The following is a 20,884-nucleotide window of genomic DNA, read 5'->3' as shown; positions in this document are numbered from 1 at the left end:
TTGTTCTCGGTTGCGGTTACAAGAAAAAGTCACGATCACAATGTACTATTCAAAATGGTGAACTATTTGCATCAGTGGTTGGAGTCGTAGTGGCACTCTCTTCCGACACTCGGGCGGCCGAGCCTGGTGGCCGCTGGAAGAACTCTCAGAGCAACAGAATCTCATTTGGCGCCATGCATTCGGCGCCGCCACAGATGGCATATGTGAAGAGCTGATGCTACTCTTTCAGTTTATTTATTTTAAAAATTCTGCATTCCTTTTTCATGTTTTTCAGTCATTATTGAGGATTTTAAATCAATAAATTCAAAATCGTAAGATTTTTTGCCCTTAGGGTCCATCAGACGGGTATGCCTTTTTTCGTTTCTTTGCCGAAAATAATACCCATGTGAGTTATATTTGTCGCAGTTTCTGCATCTTGCTTTTGTTTTATTTAAGTGACATCAGCATAATACCTGCATGATATTTTTTCGTGAAATAATATCACGTTAATATCTTTTCTTATATGTATTACCAATTTTAATTCAAACCGTTTTCATTGCAGTGCCGTGGTAAACTTATTGTCAGCCTATTATTTCAAATACGTCGCGAGTGTAACATTCAAAAAGAGACTTTTTTAACAACGGCAATTTAGTCACATCATTTTGCATGCTTAGCAAACTTTTTACCGTAGATAATGAAGACATTACATTATATGGTAGATAAAGTCTTCCAATGCAGGATCGTTTCATAACCTTCCACCATTTTCGTCTGCATAAACAAATGCTATACGTGATTTCACTTCACTGCCGCTTAACGTGCAGTAACAATTAACATACACCAATGGAACTATTTGAGGCATTAAATAACCGCAATACAGTTTTATCAGTTATTTTTTGAATTTTCAGTGGAAAATGCCAAAATAATAGAATGATCACTTAAATGCACTAATACATTAAGAAGTGGCTTCCTTGGTTGTACATTGGCATAATGATTGACAAAGCAATGCTGTGCATGATTTTTATTCAGGACGGCGCTCATAAATTGATTGAATAATTAATTGTTTTTTAAGTAAGGAAATTTAGTGATGCAAAAAACATCACCTTTCGTCTGAATTTATGCTTGCGTTGATCGGATATAAATTTCCTTGTCGCTGCACCACTCCTGTTCCTGTGTAACTGTTTACAATAGGTATATTGGCTATTATTTGCTCCACTTCTGGTAAAGCGACAATTCGCTAAAGCGGGAGTTTATTTGAGCCCCGTGGGGTGTCGTTTTATCGAGGTTGCACTGTATTTCATAAATATATATGTATCAATAATTCAAACATGGGCTTTGTAAAACCTCAATTAAGGCAAATCCTGATATTTTAGTTCCATAAGATTACACAAGAGGTTTATATTATCCATCCCAATGAAGTGGAAATCCCAGACAGACAATAAAAGAGACAATAAATTCATGAACTCTGTATGTAGCACCCATTCTATTTAAAAACTGATTCATTTGAAAAGGGGACGGGCAGGAAAGCGAGAGGACTGCAGCATAAAATCAGAAGGTTCTGATTTTGAGATCCAGTCAAGCCACAATTTACCCTTGGATTTTTTACTCATTCAATCTTCCTCCTCAGTATTGCCCAATAAATACTCTTTTGTGTGTATCCCTTACTTTTCACTTCTCTTAAATTGTCCGTATTCATTCACTTCATTGCATTGTATGAATGCAATAGGGTGGTATCCTATTATTTTTTTATTGCCTAAATCGAAAGATTATTACTCCTGGAGTACGTATTTCACGCTTTTAGATTTTTAAATGACGATATCTATTTTTCGCGATTAAATGAAAAGTGAAAAATTTCAAGCACGCGAAAACGCGACGCGTAAGTATGAATGCCGGGAATTCTCTCCGCGTGACGTATTTCTGGTTCCCGTTGCCGCCCTGCGAGGTGACCTTGAGGCGAGGCTTTGCGCTGATACGACGCAGGCTGCTGGCGGGTAGCCTAGTACCCTGCTGGCTGGTAGCGCTTGGCTTAAATAAGGATTATTAATAACTTATCAAACGAGGAAAACTTTCCGACCTTAGCCAGTTTTAATAAGTGATTTTTAAGACATATTTCCCTGAGCTCTGCGCCTCATGCATGCATTGGTAACCTCAGACGATGTATAACTCCTATCTTCTCCTATAGAAACTAGGTCCCTGTGACGTCACGTGGAGTGGCATTGCATGGGCGCCAATCTGGCCCTTTTCAAATGAGGATAAAAATGGACCATTGCCATTCGTCTAACCCGGTATTTCTAAAACAAAATAATTTGTATATTATGAATACACTAATGGTGGGTAACGAATCGCAATCAATGCCTTTCGTTTTCTTTGATGAAGGAAACTACCCTATTAGTGAGTGGTAGGCCAATAAATGATACCTCATGAAAAACAGTAAGTATGTAAGACAATGGAATTGACATAATGACCATGACCACAACATCCATTTTGTCCTACAATTGGATAAGGCTCAGCCAACATTATAATGGATAGTCTCCTACTCGGATGCTCTACTGTACTTTCAAAAATCCCATGAGCACTTGAAACAATGCTAAACAGATCATGAGCAGAACTTTAAGAATATTTTACTCACCACATATTGTTTCACATGGTCTTGCTCCCAAGTGTGCTTGACATCAAAGAAGTTTTCCTTATTGAGGTTCACAAACAAGTGGGCCAACACCTCCTTCTGTCCTCCTTTCAATCTATCAGCATGAACTTCAAATGCCTTGTCCCAGACTAGAGTGCCATGAGCTTCAATCTGATCATCTGGTGATCCTGATGAGAGAAAGAGAGTAACTTTTTACAATTTTCGAACAGCTGCAACCCAGATAACACGGCATTTGTATTACATCAATAATACACAAAAAATACGTGACCAAATACATATGTATAAGATGGAATACGATCGTATTACATCGGTATATTTCTTTTAAAAGTGGTTCAAAAGTCCCTATGGATGTATGTATACGTGCGTATTACAAATTGGAAATCTGAATACCCATACATGACTTATACATATGTATACGATGGAATACAATCGTATTACGTCTGTATATTTCACGTAAAAGTGGCTCAAAAGTCCCTCAGGATGTAAGTATACATGCGTATTACAAATTGGAAATCTGAATATCCTTACATGTAATATACATATGTATCTGCAGGCCCTCGTACACGAATTATACATATTGATTTTCTGACCCACATCCACTTAATATCAATATGGATCAAACGGATGAATAAATACAAGGAAACCAGAACATACAGATAATAAAACATTTATTCAAAGAGAAAAATAAAATAATTCATACAAAGAACAAGTGTGGCCATGAATATTGCTAACAAGCATTAAGGGCCAGCAAACAGTAGGTGAAACTTAGTTTAAAAAATGGCACAAAGATAAATCAAGTACAAACAATGGTTTGAGTTGGAAAATAGAAAAAAATGTTAGCACGGAACAAGCGTTGAAACCCATTGCACAAGAAGAAACCTGAATTCAGGATAACAACTCTGCACCAATTGCCACTTCCTGAAAGGAGAAAAGAAGAAGTCAAGTTTAAAAGTCATGCAAAAATATATCTTTTTGTAAGATCTGAATAGGAGCTCAAGGCCTTTCAATTTTTTTTTTTTTCAATTCATATATAGGCAGTCAGTATTCTGTGAAGTCTGTAATTTTAGTACTAATTCTGTATTCTGAATGCAAATGAAAGTTTGGCTTCTCTGCTAGATTCCAGACATAAGTTTTAATTTTTTTCATTTACCAATTATGTCGAGGTCCCAACTAGCACAGATTTGACCTTGTCCTTTGAGAAATCATATATTTTGGGGATATGCTTTCATTTTACAAAATTAATAGCCTTTCTCTTAAGAAGAATGAGAAATATGAGAAAAGATCATACAACTACTTTAAAATATAAATTAACTAGGAAAAAGTGTATCCATTGTTATGCTTATTTAGTACATGATACTAATATATTAGTACCATGATTTAGTAGCGGATGATTCACACAGAAAAAATATAAACTTGTGATATCAAATTTTCAAACAAATAAATTTCATACGACCGATAATTTCAGGCTTAACTTTAAGAAACCTCTCCATTATGGATTAAAAAATTTTTTTCCCTCAAACCATACCTACCTCGGTATTAACAATTCCACATGGTCTTCTGGCTTTGCTTCGTCGTTTTTTCCGTAATCCATACTCCTCTTGTCCAGGCCAAGCTATTTACATCGTCGCCTCCTGGGTATGCGCGAAAGAGCATGAAAAGAAAATTATAATTAATTAATTTGGCCCGTACGCACCTTTTTCTTACGTATAATGACAAACTTTCGCATGAAAATTACGTATTTATCTTGTGTTAATAATAATGACGAAATGCACCTCGATTGACTGCATTTCAAGATGAAAGAAATATTACATTTTGCTTTAAGGGAACCAATATTATACGACCAATACTTTTTGTTCGTTAAATAATTAGAAGTAGTGGGCAAAACGGCTCGGAACCTCGAGGAATCTATTAGTGACAAGGCTACGCTGATAAGTCTACGGTCAAAGATGTTATGACTAAAGCATAGGATAACTAGGAATGCAAGAACTACAATACAGTAGGTTGTGGTAATAAACAGCGATAAAACAACTTACGAGTGAACGAAAACATTCCTTTCAATAATTTTTTCTGCTCTTAATTAAGAGAAAAAAAAAATGTAACTTCAGCCGCGAAGCACGGAATTACTATACGACTCATAATCTATTAATTTATACGTACAAGATTGACATTACTATTTTTTACCATATAGCTTCATTGGAGACCAGTCTCCTCGATACATAACTCAACAAAAAAGGAAAACAGTAGCCAAACATAAACAAAATAATTACCTCTATTGGCGCAATGTGGTCAACACATTGCGCCAATAGTTGTATCCAAATATACTCAAATAACATAATTAATGTAGTCTATGTATGCGTACAATATAATAAAAGATAAATCATACCTTACCTTAATAATCCAGTGACAGGAAACAGTTGGAGCTGGCTTGCACGAATTGCAATAACGTGCGGTATTGAAGCACATTTCCAGCAAAACATAGCTTCGGGTTGAGCACACCATCCACACGCACCGGTTATCGAGGATTAAAACACTATGTCAATTCTTCCAATACGTATAATAATACAAACAAATATAAAACAACTCTACATCAGTAGCTAGTTAAGTACGGATTTCCTTTTGGTTATTAGCGTAGATGTCGGAGTTTCTCCTACAGCACGTTCTCATAGTCTCAAACGAAATGCCGAGGTTAACTGTCAACGAGATTATGACTGTATCACTCCCACTCACTTCCCTAGCGACAGTGGAGCCGCGGAATTGAGAATTTAATTTTTTTGTTTAAACAGTTACATTAAAATATTGTTTAAAAAAATAAACTTCGCTTTTACTTTTGCTCTGTGCAAGTACTATGTTTTTTATTTTTCATGTATTGTGAACCATTTTTCCATGTGTATATTTTGCGGATAGAAACTGAATTTTACATATGTAATACGTCTCTATTTCCCGTGCATTTACAAATTAACATAAATGGCCGCCATCTTTACTACCCTTGCTCACATCGACCAGTATATGATTTATTTTTAAGCTTTCTGGGTATAAATTCGAATGGATGAATGATCATTAAAATAAGGAAATCTGGCGTTTGCTGTGAACATATTATTTCTGGAAAAAATGTTTATGAACATTTCGCAAGACGCCACGAAAATCTACCTCCCAAGTATTACAGGAAATATACATAATGTATATTTTGTGTATTTTTGACCACATTTATATGTGTATTTCCTCTGTATTCATACACATGTAAAAGTGGTACGTGTTACACGATAGATACATTTGTATTTTTTGTGTATTTTTGACCACATTTACATAAGTATCTAAATTTCAAAAATACACAAAAAATACAAATGTATTTATCGTGTAACACGCACCACTTTTACATATGTATGAATACAAAGGAAATACATTCAATAATACATATGTACTACAGATGTAATACATTAAAAAAATACATATGTATGTGACTCATGAAAATACAATATAAATACATATGTATATCCAAATGTGTGTTGTTGGGGAAGAGCATTACAAATTATTTTTTCAAAGGTATGAAACTAAAATAAATATCAAAGTTTTATATCTAACTCCATCAACTAAATGAGTCATTTGGGGATGGGTTCAAGCTGAATCTCCCCCAATCTCATGTGATGGATAGGAAGTACTGTTGTGATTGTTTTTGTTTGAATATGGCTGGTAATCTCCCAACTATCGTATTACTGTATTCATTTGTTTTTTTGTTCTTCACCGGAAGTTTGTTCTTTTAATAAATTGCAGTTTCGCCATGTTATTCAACACGTGTGGTCGTGTTCATTTACCACTCCTCCTGAATCTAAAACCATCGTCCCCCCAGTAACTATTTACAACAGGTTATGGGCCCAGCACGCTTCCACTGCGCTGCTGAATTCAGATTTCTTTATTTTTGTGGTAAACCGTGTGGTAGCAAAGATGCAAGAATCTCAGGTCACTTCGCAGGCGTATGGTTTCGAAAAACTCGTTGGGCGGGAAAACTATTATGACTGGTCGTTCGCGATGACGAACTATTTACGTCGTAATGGATTGTGGAGTTGTGTCCAGGGAAGTGATAATGGCGAAGGTAAAGAACGTAGGGACGAGAAAGCTTTAGCAGACATTTGCCTTATGGTGCAGCCTGTGGTATATCCCCATGTAAGGCCAGCTAAAACGGCAAAGGATGCCTGGAATGCTTTATCCAAGGCATATGAGGATAAAGGCAAGTGGCGGTATGTATCCCTGCTTCGTTCTATGTGCCAAATGAGGCTCGAAAAGTTTGAAACCATGGACACTTATATCAGCGAGGTGATAATGTTGGCACACAAGCTCGAGGGTATCGGTGAGCCGATGGCGGAAAACTTTGTTGCAGCAATGTTGCTTCAGGGGCTGCCAAATTCGTATGACAATCTTGTCATGGCCATCACGAGTGGGGAGAATGTCTTAAATTTGGATCGTGTGAAGACGATTTTGCTAGACGAAAGCTACCGGAAGAGCGTGAGTGCCGGTCAAAATGCGAGTGTTCCCGAAACCACTGCCCTGTATTCCAAGGGCAAGAAGTACAACTCTTCGACCATGGCTGGGAGTTCATCAGTTGTGAAGGCGTGGAAGTGCTGGAACTGTGGTGAAAAGGGGCATCTTAAAACACAATGCCCGCAGTCGCAGAAGAAGAGGGATCCGAACGAGAACAGAGCCGAGGTTAAGGGAGAGAAGAAAGGAGAAAATAGGAAACCGCTGAGAAGTCTTCTGTGTGCCCTGTCGGCTGCATCGTGTGACTCAGATTGGTTTGTAGATTCCGGAGCATCCGTGCATATGTCACCCCATGAAGACCGTATGCATGATTATTGTCGTGACGTTGACAGTCATATTGAGATTACTGTCGGAAATAACGGTAAGCTTAAAAGCAGAGGTGTTGGATCTGTGAACCTAAATGTAAGTGATCACATTTGTGAACTTAAACATGTTGTGCATGTTCCTGGATTGAAAGAAAATTTGATTTCTGTAAGTCAAGTTGCCGACAAAGGGATCACTGTTGTTTATGATAAAAAGGGTTGTAAAATGTATGATGATGACTTTGTCTGTAATGGTACAGAACTAGCTACTGCAAGTAGAACGAGTAATGGGTTATACCGTTTGGATGTTAAATCAAAGCAGGCATTTGTGTGCAATATTAATGATTATGAATTGTGGCATCAAAGAATGGGTCATTTGGGTATGCAAAATATGATATTGTTGCGGGATAAATTAAGTGATTGCATTGATTTCAAGTATGAACCTGCTGATGATTGTAATGCTTGTGTTCTTGGAAAACAGCACAGAAATCCTTTTCCTAAGGAAGGAGGTACTAGGGCAGATGAGGTACTAGGTCTTGTTCACTCTGATCTGTGTGATTTTGGTTCTAATGTAAAGTCATGGAGTGGGTCAAGGTACATTCTTACTTTGATAGATGATTTCTCTCGCAGAACGACTGTTTATTTCTTAAAGAGCAAGTCTGAAACCAAGCAGAGAGTGATTGATTTTGTAAATATGGCTGAAAATGTAACTGGTAAAAGGTTGAAAATTTTCAGGTCTGATAATGGAACTGAGTTCTTGAGTGATGAGTTACAGAATTTCTTTAAAAGCAGAGGAATCACACATCAGAGAACTGTAAGGTATACTCCACAGCAAAATGGTGTAGCAGAGAGACTGAATCGCACCATTCTGGAGAAAGTGCGATGCATGCTCTTTCACGCAGGAAGTCCTAAGGAGATGTGGGCAGAAGCAGCTAACACTGCTGTGTACTTATTAAACAGAAGCCCCCACAGGAGTGTCCCTGACAATGTCCCTGAGGTCCTGTGGTCAGGTAAGAAAGTCAGCTATGATCAGCTCAGGGTGTTTGGTTCTGATGCATATGCTCTAATCCCTGAGGAAATAAGGGGGGATAAACTAAATCCTAGGAGCAAGAAAATGGTCTTTGTGGGTTACTCTTCAGCTTCCAAGGGGTATCGTTTGCTTAATCCTGAAAACCCGAGAGAAATTCTTGTTGCTCGTGATGTTAAATTCATTGAAAATAGTTTCACTGCAATTAAGGCTATTGGTAAGGGGAAGAAGGGTTCTTTCAGTATGCCTGTGCCTGTAAACTTAGATGATGATTTGCCATTTACTTCAGTGTGTAATGTCAGTGATGATGTTCATTGTCAGAGTGAAACAAATGCCAATGTCAATCACATTCATGGAGCAGAGAATGATATTGAAAATCTGTCTTTTGCGGATGCAAATGAGGTGCAAATAAATCCTGGAAATAATGTCGATGAAGGTGAAAGGAGGTATCCTATGAGGGAAAGGCAAAGGAAGGAATTTCCTGGTTTTGAGTTATATTTAGCATGTGATGAAAAGGTAGAACCTACATCAGTTACCGAGGCATTAAATGGTACTGATAAAATTCATTGGAAAGAAGCTATGGAAAGAGAGATCAGTTCTTTTCAGGAAAACGATGTGTGGGATCTTGTAGACAGACCTAAGGGTGGAAATATAGTGCAATGCAAATGGGTTTTTAAATTCAAGCGGAATGGGGAGGGAGAAGTGGACAAGTATAAGGCTCGCCTGGTAGCTAAGGGTTTCTCTCAGCGTTATGGTATTGATTATCTTGACACTTTTGCTCCTGTGGTGAGACATGATACCTTACGATTGTGTTTTTCAATTGCTGTTGCTCATGGTTTGCATGTACATCACTTGGATGTTTCCACAGCCTTTTTGAATGGTTCACTAAGTGAAGACATTTTCATGTACCAACCGGAAGGTTTTGTTTCAGATGCAAGTAAAGTGTATAAGTTAAAGAAGGCCATTTATGGCCTGAAACAGGCTTCGCGTTCCTGGTATGAGAGAATGGATGAAGTCGTATTAAGTGTTGGTTTTAAGAAATCTCAACATGAGCCTTGTGTTTATTTTTGGAGAGATGGTGCATCCATGGTTATAATATGTGTTTATGTTGATGACTTTTTTGTATTCTTTAATGATGAAGTTCAAGCTGAGAAACTGAAACAAAAGCTCCACTCTTGTTTTAAGGTAAAAGACTTAGGATCAGTCGTGGATTGCCTGGGAATGAGGGTAGAAATGGGTAATGGTAAAGTAAAGTTGAACCAAAAACAGGTAATTTTGAACTTGCTGAGTAAGGTGGGGATGGCAGAATGTAAATCTGTGTCAACCCCTATGGTTCCTGGCACTCGACTGACCAAGGGTGAATCGATAACGTGTGATAGTGTACCTTACCAACAAGTGATTGGAAGTTTACTGTATTTATCAGTGTGTACCAGGCCTGATATATCCTATGCTACCAATTACCTCAGCCAGTTCAACAACTGCTATGGAAATGAACACTGGCAGTGTGTGAAAAGAGTGTTAAGGTATTTAAAAGGAACAATTGATGCAGGAATAGAATTCCGAAGGACTGAGAATAATCCGGATATTTGTGGTTTTGTTGATGCGTCATTTGCTAATGACGTCAACAGAAAATCAGTGACTGGGTATGTTTTTGTGTCTGCTGGTGGACCAATCTGCTGGGAGAGTAAAAAAACAAAGTGTAACTGCCTTGTCTTCAACCGAGGCAGAGTATATTGCCATTGACTCTGCAGGTAGGAAGGCCACTTACTTGAAGGGGTTACTCTCTGAGTTATGTGGTAGGAAGGGGCCAATTCTTTTATGGAATGATAACCAGAGTGCACTAAAATTAGCCTCTGACAATGGATTGCATGCTCGCACTCAGCATATAGAAGTGAAGTTTCATCACATCAGGGAACTTGTTAAGCATAAGAAGGTTGTCCTCAATTACATGGAATCTGAAAAAATGATTGCCGATGTGTTTACTAAGGCACTTAATGTGACTGCACACCGCAAGTGCATTATTCCTCTGGGTATGGTTAATTGTAAAAATGCAATGTAAAGTTGGTAGATTAAGGGAGAGTGTTGTGATTGTTTTTGTTTGAATATGGCTGGTAATCTCCCAACTATCGTATTACTGTATTCATTTGTTTTTTTGTTCTTCACCGGAAGTTTGTTCTTTTAATAAATTGCAGTTTCGCCATGTTATTCAACACGTGTGGTCGTGTTCATTTACCACTCCTCCTGAATCTAAAACCATCGTCCCCCCAGTAACTATTTACAACAAGTACCAGCAAATACATATCACATAATATTTTTTCCCCACAAGAAAGGGCAAAATTGTTAGAAGTCTTAAGTCTTTCAATGAAAAATTTTCTCACATTGATTGAAGTCTACGTTCATAATTTCACGAAGACGGGATGGGATATTGAGAAATTTCCAAACATAATTAAGGAAAAATGTATAAAGTCTATCATAATTTTCTACCATGAATTCATTACCATAATATGTACTTACCCTTCTCGTGTGAGGAGTATTTGAATGAATTGGAACCACTGAACTCATACGTATCAACGTGAGTGTGTTTACCGAGAACACCGATTTCACTGACCAAAACCTGCTTAGCTTCTGAAATATCTGCCTTCAAATCAGCCTTCAGAACTTCATGAGAGTCTGCCTTAACCTAAGAGAAAATTAAAACAAAAATTTTACTTAGTTTGATAGAAAAGTACAATAAACCATTCAAATCTAGCAATCACAAGATAATGAATCAAAAGAAATAATAGAATATATTAATTAAGACTAGACTATTTATCATTTACTATTAAATGATTTGCAAGCCAAACATGGCTAAACTGTTATTTCCACAAATTGATCCAATGGCAAGTTATATTTAATACTGATTATGACCCTTGCTCTTCATAAGGCTTATACTGCCAAATGGAGAAGGTGCAGAGAAAAGCTATAAGATATGTGTTGGGAAACCACAAAAAACAGAGAGTGTTACAGATATGCTCAGAGTATATGGGATGGGAGAGTTTAAAGGAAAGGAGGAAAAGAAACATGCTATATGGGATGTTTAAAATAGTGAGTGAGGAAAAAGCATGGGATCCTTAAGATAAAGTGCCAATCACAAAGGACAAACGTAAAGCAGTTTTTCTTCTTGACCAGGACCTACCAGTAAAAATATTTTAGCCCTTCCCAAAAAAGTTACGTAGGTATTTTTAAAAGTCAGTAAAAGAAGTAGGTTTCAAGGGTTTTTTTTACAATATTTTCAATTGTTTTCATGGTATGTTCATGTTACCAACAGGCCACATGGCCAACTTGTAGCAATTTAATAATAATAATTATTATCATGTAACATAGTATGTATAGCTGACCATTCATCCACATTTCTAAGCTGATTACATTTCCCCATTCTTCGAAGCAAAAATTGCATTCTCACAGCATTCATGGACTTACCAAAAGGAACAGAGATTTGGGATTCACCCGGAAAACAGCTCCAGTGTCTCGGTGCTCATTATTGTGGTTGAGGTATGTGAAAAATGAACCCAATCCAAGAGAACGGTCAGCATAAAATCCATAAGTCACCCATTCAGCATCAATTTTTTGGCCCTAAAAAAATCAAAATGGGGGAAAAATATTACTTATGGGGGAAATTCTACAAAAAAAACCTCAGCAATTTACATTATGTATCGCAAAACCTAAATTCATTAGCTCAGGGGTGGATCCAGGATTTTTTTCTGAGAGGGGCACAAGCAAGGCCGTATCCAGGATTTTGTTCTGGGTGGGGCACAAGGATACCTCGCAATACAAAACGAATGCAATGATAATGGGACCGTATTAAAAATCTTGCATATTTTTGAGGGTCTAGGGGGGCACGTGCCCCCGTGCCCCCCCCCTGGATCCGCCTATGCATTAGCTGCACTGAGATATCCAATAATTTTCCCAAGAGGAATAATGCCAAATTAAAATGCAGTACTCAGGGGCCATCTGGGGTGATTGGGGCTCCTTAATTAGGGTTCAAATTAGGGCCCTCCTAGCCTGGGGTTCTCCCCCAGAAAATTTTGGGAAATTGCATGCTCGGAAATGGATTTTTACTAGAGATGTGCGAATAGTAACCGCAAATACCTCGAATACTAGAAATTATTCGATATTCGAGGTCTCGAATAGTTATGCGAAAAGTACCGCCTCGAATACCTCGAATACTTTGAATTTCGCGTCACACACTGTCGCACGCACGTCGTTGGTAGTTGACTCGGAAAAATGTACAGAACTCTAGTCTTTTAGTGCATGCAGCGCCGTTATAGGCAAGTTGACGAACTACATCAAATTCGCGGGTCAGAGCGGTGAAAAGAGTTCGACGTGGGGAACCTAAATTGATCCAGGTGAAAAAATCCGAAAATCCCCTGTTTCCCCCACCAGGAAACTCCAGTGCCGTGGGATAGTAACATCGGCGCATTTCCCACGATCTGCTAACCCCCTCCATTCAGCATTCGCCTCACCCAATCTCACGATTTTCTCTTCTCCGAAATCAAACAAAAGGTCCCAGCTCATGCAGGGATCGTATTACAAAGACCTTAGCTTCGAAAAAATATCTAGTTACCGGAAAATAATAGAATCGTTTTTGACGCTTACATCTTCTCCGAAATCAAACAGAAGGTCCTCGCTCAGGCAGGGGTTGTATTACGAAGACCTTAGCTTCGAAAAAAATATCAAGTTACACGAGAACAATAAAGACGTGTCTCACGCCCCCCTTTTCTAACCCACTGACCTTTTTCTGCCTACCTGCTTCGAAGTTCCCCATTTCTGGAGTTCCACTGCTGCATGAGTACCGTGGGATAGCAACATTAGCGCATTTCCCAAGATCCCCCTCTGAGCCTTTCCTCTTCTCCGAAATAAAAGAAGGTCCCAGCCTACGCAGGGATCATATTACGAAGACCTTAGCTTCAAAAAAAATATCAAGTTACGCGAGAAAAATAAAAACGTGTCTCGCGCCCACCCCCTTTTCTCACCCACTGACCTTTTTCTACCTACCTGCTTCGAATTTCCCCCTTTCTGGAGGTCAACTGCTGCATGAGTCATCTACTAGCCCGAAAGGTGTCTAACAATGACTTTCGGCAATTATTATTACACCTTTATTCGATTGAAATATTAGTAATGTGCGCGTAATTTAAAAAGAACAAGACCAAACGCGACGCATTTCTGACTTTATTTAAGCATTTTACGCGAGGAAATAAATGTCAAAATAGGGCGGAGACTTGGCATTCTGGCGAGACTCGACATGAGCAGCAGAGCTTCTCCGAAGTTAATGCGGTATTTTTTTCCGAAAACATATATCAAGTTAAAATTTATGAGTGGTGCTATAAATCTTTATTGTTACCGTCCCAGACGAAGGGATATTTTCTCAGGATATTTGGTTACTCCCTGATAGCAATTCCAATTCATCTTCTTATCTCCTGAGAACTCCCAAAGATGGACTGAAAATAATTGAAGAAAATCCGGTGGAGAAGAGCTTGTATTTTACAAAATGCCTCAGATTGTCAGCTTGCACTTGGCAGCAGGAGTGGGGGTAAAGAGATGTTAGTTGAATTAATTATATGCCCAATTGTTTCCATAAAATTAAAATATTCATTAATCAGCTAAATTCGTGTTCGAATCCTTTAAAGGGAATCAAAATTACTCCCCAAAATCTTGTGTTGCCTGCTGCATAGGCAACCGAGTCAAACATTCCAGCATTCATCATTTAGTATTCGAGGTATTCGAAATTCAAGGTACATATTCGAATATTCGAGCAATGATTTAATATTCGAATTCGATATTCGAGTTCGAGAAATCTGCTATTTGACCCATCTCTAATTTTTACCCTATTCTGGCTCTTGAAAACTAGAGGAAAGTTAATAAAAAATAGCAATTTTGCAATATAATATACTATGAATTGCGAGAATTTCACAGATTAAAAAATTTAATAATGTATATATTATGATTTTATTATATTTTACATGAATTGTTCCTCTGACACTTCACTGAAATCTTAAAAACCACTACAATAACTTTTTGTACAACCCTTTCGCAAAAGCATCCGGTAATTTTTTATTTATTTATTCTGATTTTATTTCAATTACTTATCATATAATATTTGTATACCAAGTATGTTGTAAATAAAGCAAATAATGAAAAAATAGAATTTTATAATCAAAAAAGAACTTTGGTTCATGTAATCTGAACTTTTTCTATAACACCTTTCATATTTGCTTGATGATAAGCCCTCGGCAATAGCCGACCTGGCCAGATCGCTCCAGGCAGTACTGTAGCAATGAGAATCGAACTTTGAAATTGCTAAGGTTACCGATTAGTAATTCAAACCAAAATTGGTATTCTCACAACCATTTGTAGGCCAGGAAAACTCTGACATACCCTATGGAAGGTTAAATATAAAAGTATGTAATTATACCACAAAATATTTAATTTTCCTTCCCACCGCTAATTATACATATTTACAGAGATCAGAAAATTTTCTCAGGATGATTCGTACGACAAAGCATGCAATTTATAAGCTAACCTTGCTCTTGAAATCCACCATAGCAGTCAGGTTGCCACCATTTTCTTGCATCACCTTGTCCAACTTTGCGGAAACAACAACTATTTTATCTTCCTCAGCAAAGACATCAAACTCCAACTTAGAATCAAACTCAATGTTGGTGACTGAACACTCTAACTCTCCACGGATAGCCAAATCCTGCAAATGATCGCATATTTCTATGTAGTTCAATGTGAAAAAAACATGAATTTCATTACACATAATTCCACTCAGTCTGACATTATCACAGATTCATTTTCTAGGTTATCATACTCAATGCAGGATATGGTTTCTAAACTTCTCCCAATTACAGGTCCGACTCTTGTCTTTTTAAGAAAGAATGAGCCAAAAATCTAGCCAAAATTGAATTCAAAATAAACTGCATGCAATGGGATACGAGAGTTAATTGAAATACACCCAAGGAGGAAGAAAAGTCAAAATGACATCACTTTGACCTCAAAATGACCCACAAAAAGTCACCATTCAGTCAGGACTGTAAAGGTGACTTTTTGCGGGTCATTCTGATGTCAAAGTGACATCATTTTGACTTTGAATTCATTTGTACAAGTTTTCACTAAAAGTTAGAATCTATAAAAAAAATTGTCAAATATTCTCTACGATACTCACTCTCCCCGCATTCAAACCTGAAGGTTGGTTTGGAAAGGTGAGGGTAGAGCTCACCCCTGACACTTAATCACAAAACCGCGCATGCGAATATCACACCTAAAGGAGGGGGGCCAGTTCCTTTCCCTGGGCTAGTTCTACAGATAATTATTAATTTTGGGGAGCCCAAAGTTTCACCCCAGGTTTGAACTCCTGGGACCCATCTGCCAATAGTCAGTGGCTACATCCAATAGGTCACTCAGTGGCATAGCCAGGTTTTAGGCCTAAATTTAAAAGGCGGCGCCCCATAAAATTCTCCCCTCCTTCCCTTCCCCTATTGGTACCCCAAGACGTGACTGCGCCACTTGCCCTGGGCGATATATATCGTGAAATATCGCGATAATTAATTATATCGGGAATACTAATTTGACTTTTGTACATTATCGATAAATAATTGTCCGATAAATAGGGCCCAATAAAAGTATCGATACCCGATCGGGACCGATAGAATATTGGAACCGATAAAATATCACGATATATCGTCCAATAAAAATATCGGGTGCGATAAATTAACTGAGCCATTAAAAATATCGGAATCGTTAAAAATAGTCTTCCGATAAAATACTACGGAACTACTATTATAAGGTAGAAATATCCTTTCGATATAATATAAAGATATATCATCCGATAACAAATATTGGGCCTGATAAAAATCGCCATTTGATAAAATACTACGCTAGATAATCCGATAAAAAAATCGCCACTGCTAAAATATTACGAAATATCGTCCAATAAAACTTGCTGCTCGAATAAAATACCACGATTTATTGTCTCATAAAAGCCGCAGCCGCGATAAAACATCGTGATTTATCACCCGATCGCGTCATCGCGCGCGATAAATTATCATGTTTTGGCATCGGGAAATTAGTTTGGGAAAATGTTTATGGCTAGAATATGCATAGGGTTGGCCTTCGTTTATGCTAGACCATAAATCGGTGCGTTAAAAACTCCCTAATGTATGGTACATCGCGATATTAAATAGGAGGTATTTTTTCATCGAATTACATATATAACGTGATATATTTTATCTGAAGGCAAATTTTTATCGGGCTGGAGATTATTTTATGAAATGATACATCGTGGTATTTTATCGGTAGGCGATTTTTATGGACTCCGATGTTTGTATCGGATGATATATATCGTGATATTTTAATGGATATTGCAAGTAACAGTAACAAAAGAAATGCACTTACCCTTCCCAGAGAAGGATGGCTCAGCTTAGCTTCAGTCTTGATGGCTAATTCAGGAACCTTCACTTTGGTTAGAACGACAAAAGATCCTGATGTTTTCAGTTCTGGGTGGCGTTCTTTGTCCAGCCAGACAGAGATTCCACTATGAATTTGAGCGTACTCGCCCACATTTGGTTTAGCCTCCAAGGTAGCAACAACAGCCAATGTCCTCTTGGGAAGTACCAGAACAGCCCCTGAAAGATTCATGATACCAACACCACTCAGTTTTTTAAATCAACAATACCTAATTTTTTTATATTTGTCTGAAAACTTATGACCATCCCAAGTCATCACAAAAATTATTTCATGAATTATATCATTATTTATGTTATTTATATAATTTTTTTCTGAAAGATATCAAATAGAACAGAAATATGGCAGTGTCAAATTAATTACGGTTAAATATACACAGAAACAAAAAAATAAATATGTACATAACTATTTTAATCATTCAATGATGTAGCCATATGGAAAATAAAATACATATGCATTATATTTCACCGAATTAAATTTCATTGAATAGGTTTACATTAAAAATGGGCATATCAATGATAAATTAGCCATAACTATACAATTAATTAGGAACCCATAAAGTAGATGGCATGTCTATAAAAAAATCAGACAAGAAAAATCTCTTTAGAAAAGAATAGAGAACACTTATAGAAGTCCACAACATTTATTTTGATGAACAATATTGCCTTTCATTTCCAGTCACTCAATATTCAGGCAACATTTTGTCTCCAGCTAAGCACATTTTTTTATATTCAGCAGGTAATACATCTGCTACTTTAAAACTTTACCAAAGAGACTAAACATGATTGCTGATGCTGGCAACCATCAACTGAATTTCACATGCCTCTCCTCTTTTTCTTACTTTCACTTCCTCATCCATTTTACCTTATTCCCTGATCAGTACACTGGGATAAATATATCTGAATTCTGAGAGATTTTGTCCTTAAAAAAACTCACAGTCATGAATGAATTAGAGCTACAACATTCTTGTTTCCTGCAAGCCAAACACAACCAGCTAAGTCATTGTAAAATTGGTGGATACAATGAATGAATTTCAAAGTTTTCATTTCGAAAACTTGAAAATTTTACATTCAATGATAATTATCCCCGCAGCTAAATATTTCATTACTATAATTTACACTAAAATATAATACTTAGTTCAGATATCTCCTAAATAGAGCTGAATGTTTAAACATTTTTGATGTTGCTTAGAAGCAACGTTGGGTTATAAAGGGTTAAGGACTTCAATCCCCTATGCATCCTATTTCTGTGGTATTAATAGTGCATAATATGCATTACTACTTTAATTTTTTTAAACATGACTTTTTAACTATTGAGAGTTTTTCATCAAAAAAGGAGCTATGACTGCCAAAGAATTGTGAATACGATACAATGAATGATATGACAGGGGCACCATTTCGCAAAACAAAGTACAGCAATACCAACCCTAAATGCCTGACTCGATAAAAAAAAAATGGTACTCAATGATATATTAAGACACTTCAAAGTTGGTGTGTGTTTCACACATGAATTTCAGTACATATGCAACATTATAAAGGGTATCTTGTACACTTACCGGCTTCCTCTTTCATGGCATAAAGATGGTAAGAGTATTTGGATTTCCCTTTGTTCACTTGAGCTTCAACTTTGTGGTCCAGACCATACTCTGAGCGATGAGTGTTACCTATCACACTTACTGGAACCACATGGAACAATTTCTCCAAGTCCACAATAAATTTAAATTCATGTTCCCTGTCATGCTGCAAACCTGTAAGTGAAGTAAAAGCATACAATTTTTGCAAAAAATTTTTCCTAAAAATTTAAATCCATACCAAAATGTTTTGAGGTAAAAATAGCAAATTATTAGAGGCTAGGGAAAGTTCTATTGATTAAAAATACAAATAATAACAAATAATAATAATTTATTTTGTCCAAAGTTCTAATAATCACCCTAGATTCAAAAATAGGAGACATTTAGAATAAAATTTTAACTATTTTTTACAACTTTTAAAGGTCAGACAGGTAAATTAAATGTAGTTGAATTATATATAATATAATTAATAATAGTTGATATCAAATTAATTATAGTAGTAAATATAAAATTTGAGCAGAGAAAATAATTTTTAAACTCATAAGTGTGTTCAACTGATGGAAAGTTAACCTGTCAATATACATTCACATAACTATAAATAATTCAGAAAGAAAGAGAAAATAGCAATATAATCTAGGAAAAGCATTTTTGTATAGTAATTGTAGAGCAATGAACATTTCTGTACCAAGCATGCAAGGGGTGCAGTGTAGATAAAGGTATTAAAATAAATTAGCAATCATATATGTACATGTATTGCACATTTTTATTACTCCATTTGGAAGTGGAAATATAGAATGCAATAACTATAAAAATGCAATGGAAGAGTATTCATAGTAAATATGGGATAAAGTGATCAATCAATTTTAGTTATTTTTATTGGAATTTAATTAACTGAATACAGAAAGGCATTAATGTGAAATTTAGTTTTTCCTCTACAATCTATACAATGCAGGAGAGGATCAAAAATATAAAATAAAACAATAGTTTCTCACAAACATTAATTACCTTCCAACTTGACCTTGGAAAATGCCTCCACGGATGAGCACTCACTTTCACCTTTGCAATAGCTACTGAAAAATCTAATTTCCATGCTTGTTAGTTTAGCTTCACCAACAACATTGTGTTTGTCTCCCTTGTTTGATGAAATACCTAAGGTCATCTTGGACTGCATCGATAAGGAAACAAGGTGTGAAAAAATCCATTTTGTAAACATTCTAAGCTATTTAAGCAACATAAGTTAGAGTACTAGGATGTGATATACTGCAATTTACCTCAAAACCATTTTCTCCTCCTTCCTTTGCAGAAAGCATCTTTGTGAATAGCTTGAAATTAGCATTCTTCGTTTCATCTCCCATTTTTAGTTGTCCAACACCTTCATAAGTTATAGCGTTTGCTTCTTGTTTAGAGGAAAAGCTGGTGCTGCAAGACAAATTATTTGAGAAATATGAAGCCTTTCTATAGACAGATGGCACACAATTAGTCTTTGTTTTGCACTATAAAAATATCCAATTTGACAATCTTTTAGAGAAATAAGTTGTTTTTTTAATTTTCTTTGTTAAGTACCAAGTACATATCTAAAATTTCAAAAACATTAATGCCAATGATGACTTAAGAATTAAATGTAGATTTGAATAGTTTTTTTAGATGAGGCCCAGGTGTAGGGCTTCGTGTGACTTCAGAAACCATACATTTTATTAGCTTAGGACCCCTCAATTCTTAAGTAGCTCTTAAGATAGCTTCAATAGAATATAATTCAAAAGTTTCAATGCTTTTGCTCCCTTAGATTACCGATTCAAATAAAAATGCACTCAACCCTTTCACACCGGACGTCGGGTGGAGCTGACGGGCATTTTCATATTCAGAAGACCTGACGTCGGGTATAGCTGTTGTGGATATTTCAATGCAAATGACTAGACGTCAGCTCTGGCCGACACGAGGGAAGGGAAGTGACCGCTGAGGTAGCATTTGTCAGATGCATTCAGGCCCAGCCTGAGACCCAGCTAAGCAAGTTCTTTGGACCACTCCTCAGCAATTAAGCCTGACCCTCCCACTCATTTATGATCATCCTCACCGCAGGAATCCGTTGCAAAGCGGTTATATTGTCAATAGTTTTTTCAATGATATATTTTGCTGAACCCTACAATTTTTTCATACATGAATTGAATTGTTGGTTTTTCTGTGTGTTAGCAATTTTTAAATGAAATTTTAGCGTCAAAACTGACAAATTCCGGAGTTACAGCCTTATTACCTTGTATTTACTAATTTTGTTGTTATAAACACTAAAAACCTGTTTAAAATTCCACAATGCTTAAAAAAATTGCTATTAAAAT

The 20,884-nt window shown here is 36.7% G+C and overlaps 1 protein-coding gene across 1 annotated transcript in view; it reads right to left on the bottom strand.

The window, feature by feature from the left end:
* LOC124167159 (apolipophorins-like) overlaps positions 1 to 20,884 on the bottom strand; it is a 102,113-nt gene that overhangs the window by 2,776 nt on the left and 78,453 nt on the right. The window contains exons 19-26 of the mRNA XM_046544965.1: positions 19,826 to 19,973; positions 19,560 to 19,719; positions 18,540 to 18,731; positions 16,916 to 17,145; positions 15,042 to 15,218; positions 11,942 to 12,094; positions 10,997 to 11,162; positions 2,606 to 2,790 (exon numbers count right to left, since the gene is read on the bottom strand). Of these exons, the coding sequence (XP_046400921.1) occupies positions 2,606 to 2,790; positions 10,997 to 11,162; positions 11,942 to 12,094; positions 15,042 to 15,218; positions 16,916 to 17,145; positions 18,540 to 18,731; positions 19,560 to 19,719; positions 19,826 to 19,973 (1,411 nt within the window). The remainder of the gene's footprint in view (positions 1 to 2,605; positions 2,791 to 10,996; positions 11,163 to 11,941; positions 12,095 to 15,041; positions 15,219 to 16,915; positions 17,146 to 18,539; positions 18,732 to 19,559; positions 19,720 to 19,825; positions 19,974 to 20,884) is intronic.

Source organism: Ischnura elegans, chromosome 10 (assembly GCF_921293095.1).
Source record: "Ischnura elegans chromosome 10, ioIscEleg1.1, whole genome shotgun sequence".
Lineage (NCBI taxonomy): Eukaryota > Metazoa > Arthropoda > Insecta > Odonata > Coenagrionidae > Ischnura > Ischnura elegans.
This window is presented reverse-complemented; position numbering and strand designations above follow the sequence as displayed.